A 15,826-nucleotide genomic window follows, 5' to 3' on the forward strand; every position below is an offset into this window, starting at 1 on the left:
AACTGGTGCTGAGAGAAGGAGCCAACACAGTGTAATGTCTGGGTGTTGACAGACAAAGATGACTGTGATAAAAACTGACATATGCTCCAGTGTTGAAAGACAAACCAATAATGCCATGTTTGGGGACAATGTATGCCTTATGCAAAATGAAGGTTTCAACCTTGGAGAGAGCCTTAGTGTAGAATCACAGTATCATCTGTGACAGACACAGGTTCCCAGTTATGCTATTTCCAACTAGTGAACTATAGAATCTTTTCTTTCCTCTTGCTTGTGATAGTTCAAATGCTGACAACCCTGAATCATGTACTTTGCACTGTGTCTTACTGATACTGCTGTAATCTCAATGGGGCAGAGTTTACCTCAAGGTCTCCAGTACTATAATCGTTGTGAGAGTGTATTAATGTAGGACTGTTTTTTGGGGTATGAGTAAGCCTTAAGGAATGTCATATGATACCTGCTTATCTCTGTCTGTCTGTCACTCTCTCCTTCTGTCTCTCTACCAGGGGAAGTTGACGAGCCAAGGCAAGCTGCTCCAGCAGGAGACCTTCTATGTGACGGAGCAGGATACGGGCGTCCTGTCCCGCAGTAAAGAGCGCCGCGTCTTCCTCTTTGAGCAGATCGTCATCTTCAGTGAGCTTCTGAGGAAAGGCTCGTCCACCCCGGGCTACCAGTTCAAAAAGAGCATCAAGGTTGGTGCCCTCCAGAGCCACCTGAGGGAGCTGTCAGCACAGTGCATCACTGTTGGTGCTTTCTTAAAATACCCTAATAACTGTGTGTGTGTGTGTGTGTGTGTGTGTGTGTGTGTGTGAGCAGGTGAGCTTCCTGAGCTTGGAGGAAAACGTAGATAACGACCCATGTAAATTCATCATGTCCTGCCGTGGATCATCCGAGCGTTTCACGCTGCAGGCCGCCAACCTGGAGATCAAGCAAGTGTGGGTCCAGCACATCAACACAGTGCTGGATGCCCAGAGTAACTTCCTTTCCGGTGAGACAACAACAGGATATGACACAAGAGTTTAATCAAACTGATTAAGAACCTCTTTCAACAGTGTAGTCACTCATCAATGTTTGTATGTTTTTGGAATTGATTGTTTTGGAACGATGGAACAGTATTTTAGACTGAGACACATCGCATGTACTTCCTGCTGCACTTTTTCCCTGGGGGCTTGTGTGAAAGCACAGGCTCTTAAGAGAGATGCTATAAGAATGCGTACGCCTTAAAGGAGACTTCCGATCACTCACGTGCGTGTGCCTCTCTCCACAGCGCTGCAGTCTCCTATAGAGTATCAGAAGGAGAAGGGGGGGTCCCACTCCCTGACCAGGAACGCGTCAGGCAACAGCCGTCCCTCCCAGGACAAAAGTCGACCCCACTCCTCCTCCTCAGTAGGGGCAGAGAAGCCGCCCCTCACCGGGCGCACCTCCACCCCTCTGAAGATATCTACCTCCAATGGCAGCTCTTGCTTTGATTCCACCAGGGTGAGTCCACTTGTCTGTCCATCGGACCACTAGTGCAACCCTGCCCAGCCTAGTCCAGCTTAGTCCTGCCTAGTGTAGTCCCACACTAATGAGGGAGCATCTCCTCTCTAACAGAGGACTGGAGCAGTGCAGATTTAGGAGGTTGGGGCTGCAGGTGAGAACCAGGCTATTCTTAGCTCTGTCGATGCCCTACTTTCTCTGCATATATACAGGGAGGATTAGTTTTTGACTGAAAACTCAAAAGCAAAAGTTAGGCCTTGATTGCTGACGCGTTGCCAAATTTACAAAACATGTTCTCCCCTGTGTTTTGAAACCTGCATCTACATCTCCTCCCCTCCCATCCTTCCCCTGTTCCCCCTCAGCAGGACGGCGTGGGTTGTAACGGCATGTCCTCCACCATGATGGTCACCCAGGACTACAGTGCACTGAAGGAGAACGAGATCTGCGTCATCCAGGGAGAGACAGTTCAGATCCTAGCAACCAATCAGCAGAACATGTACCTGGTCTACCGCCCTGCAAACATCCAATCACCGGCTGCCGAGGGATGGGTCCCTGGTCACATCTTGGGCCCGGCCACTAAAACTCTGAAAGATAGTGCTGCAGACGCAAGCATCAAGTAAGTGCCCCTCTGCCTGGCCCTAACTGCAGAGCTCTGATTGGATGATAAAGATGTCAGGCTCTGCTTTTTGAGTTCGCTAATCCCAATCCCCCAAAAGCTCCACCCCCCCCCCCCCCCACCACCCTATCTGGGAACTAACTGGGAAATGTCGGACAACCAGGGCAAGTCTTGTACTGTTCCCCTTTTTTGTTGATATGTTTAAAAGCTTGCTGATTAATTCTCTAAAAAAAAAGTTCAAGGACTAAATAGAATGTGCTTCATGTAGAGAAGATGCAGCGAGAAACTTACATCCATGTGGAACTGACTGGTCTGGACTATTATTTCTGTTCCTAACACCCGTTATTTTCTTTTTATTTTACACATTTTGAAAAGAAAATGGCCTTTTGATGGACTTAGGCCTGTTTCTCCAAATGGAGAAAGTTTATGTTATTGTCTATGGCAATTTGTACAGATTGTGTTATTCTTGTTTTCTTTTGATTTTCTTTTTGAAAGTTTCATTTGATCTTTCATTTGATTTGGCGATATCCGACATGTTGGCAGTTTACTGTAAAAAGTTAATTTGGTTTGTTTACTGATACTCGTTGCAGTACATTCCTGTATAAAGTCTTTTGCACTATTTAAGAGAATCCATATTAAATGAAGTCAGGTTGTGCAATATAATTGATTAGTCACAATGTTCAGCATTTTACTGGTAGTGTAACTAATCATTTAAAATGTATTTTAAATATGTAAAATAAACTTTTGACATGAGCATGTCTTAGCAAGGCAACTTAAGTTGAACTTGTTTTTTTGCATTAGGACGAACATCCGTGATATTATTAATATTAGTCAATATTACAGCTGCAGTCCAACTGCACCTCCTATCTGATCTTTATTGAGCAGCCTTAGACCTAGACTCCATTCTTATCTCACATTGAGCATAAAATGATAGAGAATTCAGTCCAACCAACTTTTTTATTGTTGATTTCTACTTGTAAAACTCTCTATGAAGTTTCATTGTGGCTTGCTCATTCATTCCCTCCAGCGATGGACCATTTCTAGATTGTGAGCTTGATTAAAGGTGATCATTCTTCTTATGCAGATCTCATGGTGGTTTATCAGCTCCAGTAGTTGCAGTGGGGTTGGGTATGCCCGCACCAAAAACAAACCCCACTTGGGCTTCTTCCCAGCACACACGACTGACCCAACATACAAACACCAGTTTGTGCACTTTATCTATGATTTAGTTTGATTTCTTATTTTTGTTGTAGGCTGATGAAATAGATTTTTTTTTTTTTTTTCTCTACTAACCATACTGGTCCTTGATAAAGCCTATTTGTGTACAAAGCAGTTTGGTTGAATATGCATTCAACTGAAGTGATGAAGGGCCAATAAATGTTTACGGTCAGTACAAAAACGATGCTGCTTTGACACAAATGGTCTGTCCACCATGGTGTAAGAAGGAAAAAAGTGTATTGTAGCATATGAAACAGTTGAGCATTTATTTCTCCCATGTTTGTGAATTGGTAATACAAAGCTTTACAGAATCTGACTAAATGTGTCTGAAATGTTTGTTACAGAGGAGGTTTACCACAGGGTTTATTTGAGCTTTTCCCCACTTTAGTTAGTTCCTTCTTCTTTCTTCTAATAAAGTTGAGCTGCCCCTTCTTTTTCTCCACGCTCCTCGCAAAAAGCTTGGATTTGATTGGTCAATGTTTTGGCACAACAGGAAATCTCTTTCGTGGAACACCCTGCGCTCCAGAAAGCGGGCAGAGAAGGATAGCTCTGGGGTCAAAGGTGACGCCAAGCTAGAGAACGGACTCCGTAAGCCCAAGGAGATCCTCAGCACCACCAAGGTGACGGTAAAAGTGAGTTAACAGGTGGCGCAGAGTGACAATGTCACACGCGCCCCTGCCACTCCCTCACCTGTGTGTCAACCTGCGATGCTGAAGCACAAAGATAATCCACCTCTAACTGCAACTGCACTAGCCACCGTTTGGTTTACCCTTCCTTTATGCATCCGAAAATGAACATATTATTTGGTGAATTTATTAATCTTCCCTAAAGCATGCCACTAATTAGTAGCAAGAAGTGACTGTGGAGTTTTGTTTCAGTTTTAAGTCGCCCCCCCCCCCCTCGTTCTCTTCTACTTTACTTATTTACTAGAACTACTAAGTTGCTTTGGTTAAACTAACAATATCTTTGTGTAAATGTCTATTGACTTTGCTTAAGGACAACTCATGCTGCAACTTACTATAATAAACCACAAATAAACATATCATAAAATTAAGAGACACTAAAAACAGACAAATTCATAATCAAGTATAATTTCAATAATGTATTATTTGTAAAGTATTTGAATTTAAGCTTCATTCGAAGGTAAAATCAACATAATATTGGTGTTTATTATTTTTAATGTGTTTGTGCACCATAACAAACACAGTAGATTAGGCCTATTGGTGAAGTGATATTAGGAAAACGGTCCAACCGGCAAGATCTACTCAGAGAAATCACTTCATACTTACGGGATTTCACTGCACATGCCAATACTTTCAAGAACCATTTGCAGTATGCTTTGTACAGTGCGTTTCCCAGTTGTTGTTGTTGTGTGAATCTAAACCACTTATCATTTCAAGCATGTCAATCATCTGTTTATTTGGCTCGACGTGTTCCCCATGTTGTGCTCTGCCTCTTTTAGACCAGGTCATTACATTACATATTAAGTAACTTTACATTAGGCAAGAAAAAATAAATTTGTAGCCTATATATCGATATATTCAACTGTGTTGAGATAATTGTATGTTTAGTGCTGTTAGTTTCTGGTCTTACGCATACAGAATGGTGTATTACCAAATCTTCCATGCTTATCACTGTCTATTGACGTCTTTCATAATGATTGATTTGGGCCTCGTCCCGCCAACAACCCTCTCCACACACCGCTAAACTGGGCCTGTCAGCCGTGCCGGGGCTGGGCTGTGCTGTCTTCTCTAACTCTGCCTTCTCTCATCCCCCACCACAGGAGTCTCACACTTCAGAGGAGTCTGATTGTGATGATGATCTAGAGCCCAAACCTAGCATGGAGGTAGTACTGCTCAGCTCTGCTCTGTCCTGCTGCATGTTGCCCTGTTGGGACTTTTTTAATCCGTGCGATTCGGAGAGAATTGTAGATCCTTGACTCTGAGTTTAGCCATTATAAATAGAGCAGGGGTTTCAGCCTATTCCTCCCAATATCACTTGTCTGCTATACACATTCTCACAGGCAACTTGTGTGCACAGTTATTCATGTAATTCTGTAAGGCTAAAGTCTTCATCAGCTCATGCTGCTATAAGGAAGTGCATTTATGTCAAATGAGAATTCAAATACACTACGGTTGTGTAACACATGCTTCCACATTTTGCGTATTATGTGGTTTGCTGGTCGAACTGATGCGCTTTCAATCAAAGCAACACTGTCACCTAGTGGCTTTCCCTCGCTAAATGGGAATATAAGGGAAAGTTTGGATTATTTCACTCTTAACATTATTCAAACTGAGACATTTAAATTAATTATGACTTACTGATGTCCATACGTTTAAATTTCCTTTGCAGTTACTGAATCCAAATTTCATACAAGAAGGTAAGATAAAAACATACTACAGGAAAATAAATGACACTTTTCAACATTTTGTTCTTCAACCTAAAAAATAAGGGTCTGTGTCGCTGAAATATATGTGTAACTTTGGTTTCAAGTGGCTCCTGAGTTCCTGATCTCTCTAGCTGATGTAACATGTGCTTTTGGAGAGACTGTGGTGTTGTGCTGTAAGGTCTGTGGGCGTCCCAAACCCAACATCACTCTGAAAGGACCCGATCAGAATCCTGTGGTCAACAGTAGCCGCTTCACCATAAACATCCGGTAAACTGAAAGCATGTGTGTGCGTGCTTGTATGTGTGTGCAGGGATAGAGTAGACGTTGTCCGAGGCCTCGGTAGCGGAGGAAGTAAGATAAAAGCAGTGTGAGCAAGACAATTAGTCGTTCCCAGAGAGACTTATTAGCTTCCTGTCTGCTTGACAGATCCATTACTGTAGAACAGAACGGTGTGCACACACCACCCAATTATTACTCTTCCTCCGTGTGCTGGTCTCCAGGGATACAGGTGACATCCTGTTAAAGATCTGTAACCTGATGCCCCAGGACACGGGCATCTATACCTGCGTTGCCTTTAACGACCACGGCTCGGCCTCCTCTTCGGCCTCCATTAAAGTGCAAGGTGAGGGGGAGGGATGCGAGGGCCCCAAAGGCTAAACAAGCCCTAGCAGCACGTCTGAGTGGGACTGATGTGTTCCTCTCGCACGGCAGGCATCCCAGCAGCCCCTGCGCGGCCAGTGGCGCAGCAGGCCAGCAGCACAGCGGTGATCGTCCACTGGCTCCCCCCAGCCAGCTCGGCCAACTGTGCCGTTTCCAGTTACACTGTGGAGTACCGACAGGAAGGTAGGCTCGTCTTGCGGACTCTCGTCCATTGTAGCTGTCGCATAACTCTACATCAAACATCGTATTTTCAGCTATACATTAAAACCGTCAATCACTTGCAGTGGATTCAAACTCAATCACCAGCGGAGTATCCAGGCCGAAATGTCTGACACGGGCACAGTACATGTTAATGTTCTGATTACTCCCCCCCCCCCCCTCTCTCCCTCTCTTGGCAGACTCTCTGATGTGGCAGCAGTCAGTGGTGTCCACAGCAGATGTGTGTGTGAAGATTGAGGATCTTATCCCTGGGGGGCACTACCAGTTCAGGGTCAGCGCCAGTAATCCCTGGGGGGTCAGTCCACCCAGCGAACCGTCCAACATGGTGACCCTGCCCAGCGGGAGTGAGTGACACACACACCAACACGTTCATTGCAGGCTCCAGTCTTTGTCATTAATACATAACTACATTAAACATTTTGGTAACATGTTATTGATATACCAATACAGAACTATATGTCAATGTCTCTGTATTAAGATTCTACCTACGATGGCACAAGTATCCAGTGGAAAGACAACTTTGAATCAACGTTCTCAGAAATTTGTGAGATTGGACGGTAATGTTCTCTTGATCTCATGTCTATCGTTTCTCTTCTCTCTCTACACAGCTGTATGTCTCTTTTTTTCCCTCTTACTTACCCACACACCCACTGAGCTCACTAATTCTCCATTCTTATCTTCCCATCATGCAGAGGCAGGTTCTCAGTGGTGAGGAAGTGTCTCAACAAGACCACAAAGAAGGAGGTAAGTGGTTTATTCATGAGCGTGTTGATTGATCTCCTATGTTTGACAAAACGGAAAAAGCCAAATGAACACACTTGACAACTGCTGTGTGTTCCTGCAGGTTGCCGTGAAGTTTGTCAGTAAGAAGATGCAGAAGAAGGAACAGGTGGCCCATGAGGCCGACATCCTCCGTCACGTTCAACACCATCAGCTAGTGGCTCTGCTTGACACTTACGAGACACCATCCTCCCTTATGCTAGTGCTAGAGCTGTAAGGAACTCTCATGGAATGAATATGCCCTACGTACACAGTGGCACACTATTCTTTAATGATATTGGTGTGTGTGTGTTTCTCAAGGCTTGAGGATGGGAGGTTGCTGGACTACCTGGTGGCCCACGATGAGCTTATGGAGGAGAAAGTGGCCTTTTTCGTCAAGGAGACGCTCGAGGCCCTACAGCACCTCCACACCTGCAGAGTGGCACACCTGGATCTGAAGGTGAACAACACTTTTGCACTCCTTGCAATCCTTCCTTTCATCTGCGCTTTATCTTACCTGAATAAGACCCATTCACTAAGACTTTGCACTCGTGTGTTCCACCCTGAACAGCCGGAGAACCTCCTTGTGGACCTTCATGTTCCGGTTCCCTGCATCAAGCTGGTGGATTTTGGGGACGCCGTCCAGGTCTCTGCTCATCGCTATGTCCACCTGCTCCTGGGGAACCCCGAGTTTGCTGCCCCCGAGCTGATCCAGGGCACGCCCGTCTCCCTGACGACAGACGTGTGGAGTGCAGGGGTGCTGGCCTACGTCATGCTGAGCGGTGTTTCGCCCTTCTTGGACGAGAGCTTGGAGGAGACCTGTGTCAACATCTGCCGGCTGGACTTTTGCTTCCCTGAGGAATATTTCAAGGGTGTGAGCCAGGCAGCCAGAGACTTCATCAGCTCCACGTTGCAGCAAGACCCGAGGAAACGCCCCAGTGCCACTTCCTGTCTGCAACATCCCTGGGTGGGGGCGCACAGCGGCGACTACTCCAAGGCCCCTCTGGACACGGGCCGCCTGGCCTCGTTTATAGACAGACGCAGACAGTTGCATGACGTCCGGCCTGTCACCAACATTAAAGGCCTGGTAACCAGCAGTATGGGACACACGCTTTAAGAGGATCTCAATGCCTACCCTAATTACAGGTGTGGTCTTGAGGCACACAAGTCCGGATCAGGGATGCTAGCTAGTTAGCATCTCAGTAGCCTTCTCACTCATTCACTTTGCCTGCAATATGACATAAAGCCACAGTCTGGAGTCTCGTTTTTCCACACATCTGAAGTGTCTAACAACACAGCACTGACCCACCTTGACAAAGGCTCGAGAGACTTTCTGAAGTCTGTCTCTCATTGTGTCCGACTATTATGAATGCCAACGTTAAAAAATAATTGTTAGGTAACGTTCAAAGAAAGTTCCATGAAGAACTTAGCATAACTGTTGAATGTAATTTATTGTTGAATGTGGTCAATTCTTGAAGTTCTATAGTTTGTGACATTATCAGCAATTGATCACTTAAAATATGCATCGATTGTGCATCATCTGTAGATAAGCTGTGACTGCTATTTTTCAAAGGTTTCAGAGTGTAAATTGAAGATAAATTGATAACCTTTCCACCCTAAGATTCAGTAGTGTGCACTCAGGACATAATATCATGATTGAATTCCTCGTTCATAAATGTATATCCATTAATTTACTCATTGGAATCTGTTGCACTTCAGACTAGTACAGTTCAGCAGCCATCACACAGTCGTCTAGAAACGGAAGCCCCTAGGCCTTAAATAAGTAGTCATTGTTTGATGTCAACCTAAATCTATAATTTATTCATATTTTTAAGAGTATGACTGTCTTTTCCACAGTTGTTTTTACGTGTAAACCAAACACTAGTTGTCCATCTGCCAGTGGACTAATATGTTTGGCCAGCATTTATTGGGTGCAAAAGACATTCTGTGTATTACATTTGGATCACAAACCGACAACCAATGAAATGTCACCACCACTTTGAAGTGTGTTAGTCAAATGTATTTAGCTTATTCAGCCTTAATTGTATTTACCCGTAGGCCTACATGCAGGAAGTGGAATGTGATCACACTGCAAACCATGTGTAGCCTACATGGTGTATACCGTATCACCAAATTTAAGTATGCTAGCTAGCTATGTGGTGTAATCCAACTTCAAACCCAGTTGAGGTAAACATATCTCTGGCCTTTCATTCGTTTCGCTCAATGTTATTGTGACTAGATTCCACCTACCTGTTAAATTGTAATTATATTAACTACCGCAGCAGTATTGTTCATTACATTAGCAAACATCGCATCACACTTATCACAAAATTGTATAAAATGCCTAGCATCTTTTCTTACTCCATGTGGGCTGTTTGTTACTGAATGTTTACGAATAAAAAGTGCTTGTTTCTAGAAAACCTTGGTCTTTAGTTGTCTCTTTGAAAGTGTAAGGTACGGTGGTAAGGGATTTTTGCCTTCATTGCTTCAAACGCACGATACTTCTTTCAACAGCAAACTGTCAAATAGCAACTCGCCTGGCACATCATCAGTGTGAAGGAATATGATTGATAATTTGCTAACGAAGTCATCATCAGGCACGTAAACTACTAATCCCACTATGCATTGCGCTACATCGCGCACATACGGAAGAAGGGAGTTTCGGGAGAAACGTGATTTCAGTCGGCTTGCAATAATGGATAGCATTTGCCTCGAAAGTTTAATTTTGAAGCTGCATGATGTTCAAGCAGTCAAATTTGGCGAATACAAACTGAAGAGTGGAATGATGACTCCGATCTATATTGATCTTCGAGTAATAGTCTCACACCCATCTCTCATGAATCAGGTAAAGCTAAAGCCTAGGTTTAAACACGTGTTCCCCGTACGAGGCATGCGATGATGTTTGGGATTTCACCAACAACAGCTTAATGCGGAAAGCGCTGCTAACAAGTTATTGTGTTTGTCTTGTAGGTGTCAACAGTTATTTATCAACGTGCAAAGGCTGAAGAGCTGAAATATAACTCCGTTTGTGGTGTACCTTACACGGCTCTACCTCTAGCAACAATCATTTGTTCCCGACATGAACTCCCCATGCTCATTCGGCGTAAAGAAGCAAAGGACTACGGTGGGATTTCATGACTTTTCGAATGTATTGTTTCTTTCTGGCTGTGCTGCTGCAGAGCAGCATTAATGCCGAGCCCACCGTTTCATAGTGTTGTATAATTTAGTTTTGGGGCATATATTATAAGGCATCAAAGACTGAACCGTTTCCTTTCATGCCTAACTTTCTGTGACATTCCATGCCACCCCTGTGTTCTGTCATGTTCTGTTGTCAGGAACCAAGCGGATGGTTGAAGGAACCATCCATCCTGGGGACACCTGCCTGATCATCGAGGATGTGGTAACCACCGGAAGCAGTATCCTGGAGACGGCCGTGGTGCTTCAGAAGGAGGGCTTAAAAGTCACAGATGCCATTGTCCTGATGGACCGGGATCAGGGGGGTATTGACATGCTAGGGTCAGAGGGCATCACGCTCCACCCCGTCATCTCCATGGCCAAACTCATCAGCGTCCTGCTCAAGGCCGAACGCATCGACACCGACACCGCCCAGAGGGTCCGCAAATTCATCCAGGAGAACAACGTCTTCATGTCTGCCCGGGGGAAGAACGGATCCAGTGGGACTGGCTCGCCTGCCACTAAAAAGCCCTGTATGAAAGAGGCGGAGATGAGTTACGGGGCACGGGCCCAGCTCCCACACACGCACCCCGTGGCCGCTCGGCTCCTGAAGGTGATGGAGGAGAAGAAGAGCAACCTGTGCGTGTCTGCGGACGTGAAGAAATGTGAGGAGCTGCTGCTGCTGGCTGACTCCCTGGGCCCATTCATCTGCCTCCTGAAGACCCATGTAGACATCCTGCAGGACTTCACCCCTGCCTTCTGCCAGTCACTGACGGACCTGGCCACCAAACACAACTTCCTCATCTTCGAGGACCGCAAGTTTGCCGACATTGGCAACACTGTCAAACGTCAATACGAAGGTGCGTAGGCTGAACGTGGAGGAATTGAGATTGGTTCAATAAAGGCACTTTGAAAGCGATGAAATGTAATGAAAGGATGTGAATGCGTGTCTCAGGTGGGCTGTATCAGATCTCCTCGTGGTCGAACATGGTGAACGCCCATGCTGTGCCGGGACCTGGCGTGGTGAGAGGACTGAGCGAGGTGGGCCGGCCTCTAGAGCGCGGCTGTCTCCTCATAGCTGAGATGAGCTCTCAGGGTTCCCTAGCAACAGGAGACTACACCCAGGCAGTGGTAAGATGGCTGCTTGTCACGTAGCTCTGAATGTAGCAGAAGTGTTTTGATGACCTTCCCATCAGTGTGGGTGATTACCTGACCCTCAGGTCTGCATTCATACAGAGGGTTTATGATCCACAGTTCATCTGTGACAGCCAATTGTGTATTGCCACGACAATGTGTCAATGTTATGTTGGGACAACTGGGGCTGCTTGGCACTGCATTAGAACGCAACGCCAAGGACACGTTCTTAAATTGTGGGCTGTGCAAGAAAGGGATTTTCAATGTCTTTGGTCACATGAGTGCAGGATGGTGATTCTTTGTATACTTCAAACCTTCTCAATGTTACATTGGAACACACATTTTACTTTAGCGAGATTACTTGTACTTCAGGGAGAACTGTTTTATTGAATTTCAAGGGGGAATAAGGTTTACTAAAATGTCAATCTACCGGATTAGTACACTGTAAACTCAAATACATTTTTCATAAGGGTTTTTGTTCCATGCCTGCAGGTGAAGATGGCAGAGGACCACTCTGACTTTGTGTTTGGTTTCATCTGTGGATCCAAGATCAGCCAGAAGCCAGAGTTCCTCCATTTGACCCCTGGAGTCCAGATGCAGTCAGGAGGTAGGTGTCCATCAGCTAAAATAGGTCATAGCTCCTGTGTGCCACAAGGTGGTGCTATTCTCAAAGACATGAACACCAGACACTTTATCAATCAGTTTTAGATTCTTCCATTAGTAATGTCTTTGTTTGTGCTGCTTTTCAGGTGACAGTCTGGGCCAGCAGTACACCAGTCCTGAGGATGTGATTTTGAAAAAGGGCTCTGATGTCATCATCGTGGGACGTGGTATACTGGGTTCCCCTGACAGGAGGAAGGCTGCTGAGGAGTACAGAAAATCAGGATGGGATGCCTATACCAAGAGGCTGACTTCTGTTAGCTGTTAAAAAACAGGAAGCACATTATTTAGGGGTCTGTTCAGAAGGGTGACATTTTACAGAACCAAAACATTGAATTTGTGAAAGATTATATACATGGAAAATACAGAATTAAGTAGCATAGGGTGATGTGAGCATTTCACCTTTCTGAAGGCACTCTTGCTGAATGTCCAATCAGCTATCCAGACACATACTTACACTTTTTTAGTATTAAAAACCTTTCTCTGTAGCTGTTTTGTCTCAAAAAACAGTTGTTGGTGGTTTGTTTTGGGGTAGATGGACAAATGTGAATCCACGTGATAATTACCATTCCATCCAAATCAGCTGGAATACCTGTTGGGGCCTTTTGCTGCTAGCTTTCCAACTCTACTGAGAACCCTGCCACTAAAGGCCTAGAGAACAAGATGGTGATAAAAAATTAATAATAATAACATTGCTTTTTACATCCTTTTATGTCTACACAAGACTTGTGTGTATAAGATGGCCAAAGCTGGAATATTAGGATGGAGTTTTAATGTCGACGAATTGACATTTTCCGTCCATATTTTCTTTCTGGTGGCAATAAGATTTTTTGCTACAAAGGGTATTTCACCATGATCTTCGTGTTAGATTGTGTTCCTTTAAAATATTTCCAAAAAATTGGTGTACAATGGTTGTACAGTGAATTTTATTAATAAAGTCTGTTTTTTTATGGAGTAACCTATTTATTTTCAGTTCAGTAATCAGTGAGTTGTTCAGACTCAAAATGAGTTATGTTGAAAATGGTTTCACTGTGCCATTGACAGTTAAGGTTGTGACCTATTTGCAAGACATATGATATATAACACGCATAATGTAATATATACGCATAACAGTGTAAGGAGATTGACTTCCTCTTTACCTACCTACAAAACTTGGCTTGGAGCATTTGCCATCTCGTCGATTCAAGGTAGGACAAGGCATAGTTGGTTTGCATAGAGTGTGTCAGAGAAAGAGAGACGTTGTGATAATGGAGAGGCGCGAGCTAATCTACTTTTGCACCTCCCACCTCTGACCCTTGAGTCAATATTGGATCAGAGCAACGCACCGTGCGACAGGTGTCCACAGACAGAGGGGGGGGGATGGTCTCTTTTGGAACCAATAAAAAAAAAAAGAGAGAGTAAAGATAGAGAGAGATTGGAGATAACTGGAAGGATGGCTTTCCGCGGCACAGGTATATAAAGACCTACCTGTCACTGGCCTCGCACATTCTGTCTCACTTAAAGGTGGGCCCCATCGTGCAGTGCCCAAGTGTGACCATAGGCTAACTTTTAGCGCGATAAACACCTGGCCCTGGCCTGACTGGATAGCTATTGTGGTAAGTTTATTTTGGAAAGACTGAACGGAGTTGTGGATTGACGTTTTATTGATTCTTTAATACACATTTCGTTGATATTAATCTTTTTATCGTTTGCAAAGGTGTTTCGATGGAGCCATGGGTGGAGCGCTTTTTGGTATGGCGTTGACAATGATTCCTCCTGACTGGATCATCATATTTGGAATGATTTAAAATGTTTTCTCTGTATTTGCCTCACGTTGAGCCACACGCACAATACCTGAAGATGAAGTTTTGTTCGTTCGGCTCGCGTTAAGCAGGTACAGGTTTTCTGCAGAGAAAGAAGAGTTCCGTTCTATGAGAAGAAGTGCTTGGCTATGTGACAGCTGTCGCTGATAAATGATAAACACCGATAAGGCTGCGTACTACTACTGCATAAGTTTGATAATTGATTTAGGTCCCACTTTCAACGGATCCTCTTTTAATGGACGCTTTTCGTGTAAGCTGATGAGGACATGATAAACAATGGCTTCTGAACATGACAATGTCCTCAAGGGTTGGAAAACGTTAAACGACACATTTGACTTGACTGTTCACTAAAGGTATTACATAGCTTTAAGAATTGACCAAATATTGATACTCAAGCATTAAAAGTATGCATGATATCCGGTATGCCTGTGTCTTTTACCATATTAGTAGGAAGCTACTTTAGTTGGGACAGGCAAGGTTTAAGAAATGTTTTGTTTTTTTCCCAGACATATTAGATCAATATTCCTCTGAAAGCCTCCACTACAAAGCTAAGTTGTTTGTACAGTATGACGCATAGGCCTACCTATTCAGGATCACATAGGACGATGAAGTTGTTGGAGGAGAGAAGATGATGTTGATGCTGTACGTTAGTTTATCTAACGTCCAGACCTCTTTCCAGCTCATGTCTTCATGGATCCTGCCTTTTAGTTGAACTAATATGCTACCCCTAATCAAGTTACATTCGATTTTCCCATTGGGACAAATGGATGAAAATGAATTTGCCATGAAAGTCTTTCATTAGAGTCTACTGTACGTCATTCGGCGCACCAGAGAAAGGGAACTTGGTCCTAATTGAAGTGTAGTTAACAATTAACCAACACCAACCCCTTCCAGACCACATATCTGATATGACCCAGCTGCCGTGAGAACCTTTCGTTGTCCCCAACAACAAATACATCAGTTACTTAGCTAAGCAGTGTTCACATTTGTACCAAAATACACATTTGAGTTTATGTGTCTACATGACAGCCCCATTTTAGTCAGGCACAAGACACATTTATTCATATTTGAATTTTCCTTGCTGAAGATGGCAAGCACTATCCCTTCTGATGAGCGTTAACATTTAGACATCTGAAATGGAAATTCATGAGATTACATTCTAAACCGGTAGCTCAGGTGCTCCAACACACATATGCTCGAATGTCCTTTTTATGAACCAGTATGCAGTGCATAAGGAAAGCTGCCCCATTACATTACTACATCAGAGAACTCCAGCTCCCTGCCTATTTGACTATGCTCCAGTAAATATTTGTTTAGAGCCAGAGGAAGGAGCTCTTCTAGCCTGCTGTATCCTGGTTACCTCCACCGCTCTGAGGACTGCCAGACTACACCCTACAGTAAACCTCCAATTGAAAACCTCCACATATTTGTTCCACAAGGAACCTATCCCCGTGTACCAGAAGGATGGAAACATAAGAAAATAAAACATAATGGCGATCATTTTTAGGTATCAAAAATAAACACGACCAACTACACATCCTTGTTGTCTCACTGGTCCAGCCCACATACAGTACCACAACCACCAACATAGAAAAAAATATAGCATGCACACTTTTGACAAATGAGGCCATGCAACCTGTACACACACCATAATCTAATATGTTGTACCTTACAGTATCTCTCTTTTGCTTCATAACTGACATAACATTTTGATAATCG

The 15,826-nt window shown here is 44.1% G+C and overlaps 2 protein-coding genes across 2 annotated transcripts in view; both read left to right on the forward strand.

The window, feature by feature from the left end:
* Positions 1-9,757, forward strand: part of kalrna (kalirin RhoGEF kinase a) — a 103,745-nt gene extending 93,988 nt beyond the window's left edge. The window contains exons 49-64 of the mRNA XM_084688475.1: positions 504-689; positions 814-985; positions 1,265-1,476; positions 1,842-2,092; positions 3,804-3,942; positions 5,094-5,156; positions 5,663-5,690; positions 5,804-5,966; positions 6,200-6,321; positions 6,411-6,542; positions 6,758-6,922; positions 7,057-7,135; positions 7,271-7,322; positions 7,423-7,571; positions 7,659-7,797; positions 7,909-9,757. Coding sequence (XP_084544601.1) covers positions 504-689; positions 814-985; positions 1,265-1,476; positions 1,842-2,092; positions 3,804-3,942; positions 5,094-5,156; positions 5,663-5,690; positions 5,804-5,966; positions 6,200-6,321; positions 6,411-6,542; positions 6,758-6,922; positions 7,057-7,135; positions 7,271-7,322; positions 7,423-7,571; positions 7,659-7,797; positions 7,909-8,454 — 2,598 coding nt within the window. The 3' untranslated portion in view covers positions 8,455-9,757. The remainder of the gene's footprint in view (positions 1-503; positions 690-813; positions 986-1,264; positions 1,477-1,841; positions 2,093-3,803; positions 3,943-5,093; positions 5,157-5,662; positions 5,691-5,803; positions 5,967-6,199; positions 6,322-6,410; positions 6,543-6,757; positions 6,923-7,056; positions 7,136-7,270; positions 7,323-7,422; positions 7,572-7,658; positions 7,798-7,908) is intronic.
* Positions 9,758-9,957: 200 nt separating this feature from the next.
* umps (uridine monophosphate synthetase) lies at positions 9,958-13,257 on the forward strand. The gene is made up of 6 exons (XM_084689161.1): positions 9,958-10,182; positions 10,308-10,461; positions 10,673-11,371; positions 11,467-11,642; positions 12,138-12,252; positions 12,395-13,257. Exons 1-6 carry the CDS (start codon positions 9,958-9,960, stop codon positions 12,571-12,573), a joined length of 1,548 nt encoding a protein of 515 aa, XP_084545287.1. The 3' UTR covers positions 12,574-13,257.
* Positions 13,258-15,826: the final 2,569 nt, after the last annotated feature.

This window comes from Hypomesus nipponensis, chromosome 23 (assembly GCF_054491055.1).
Source record: "Hypomesus nipponensis isolate SF chromosome 23, ASM5449105v1, whole genome shotgun sequence".
NCBI lineage: Eukaryota > Metazoa > Chordata > Actinopteri > Osmeriformes > Osmeridae > Hypomesus > Hypomesus nipponensis.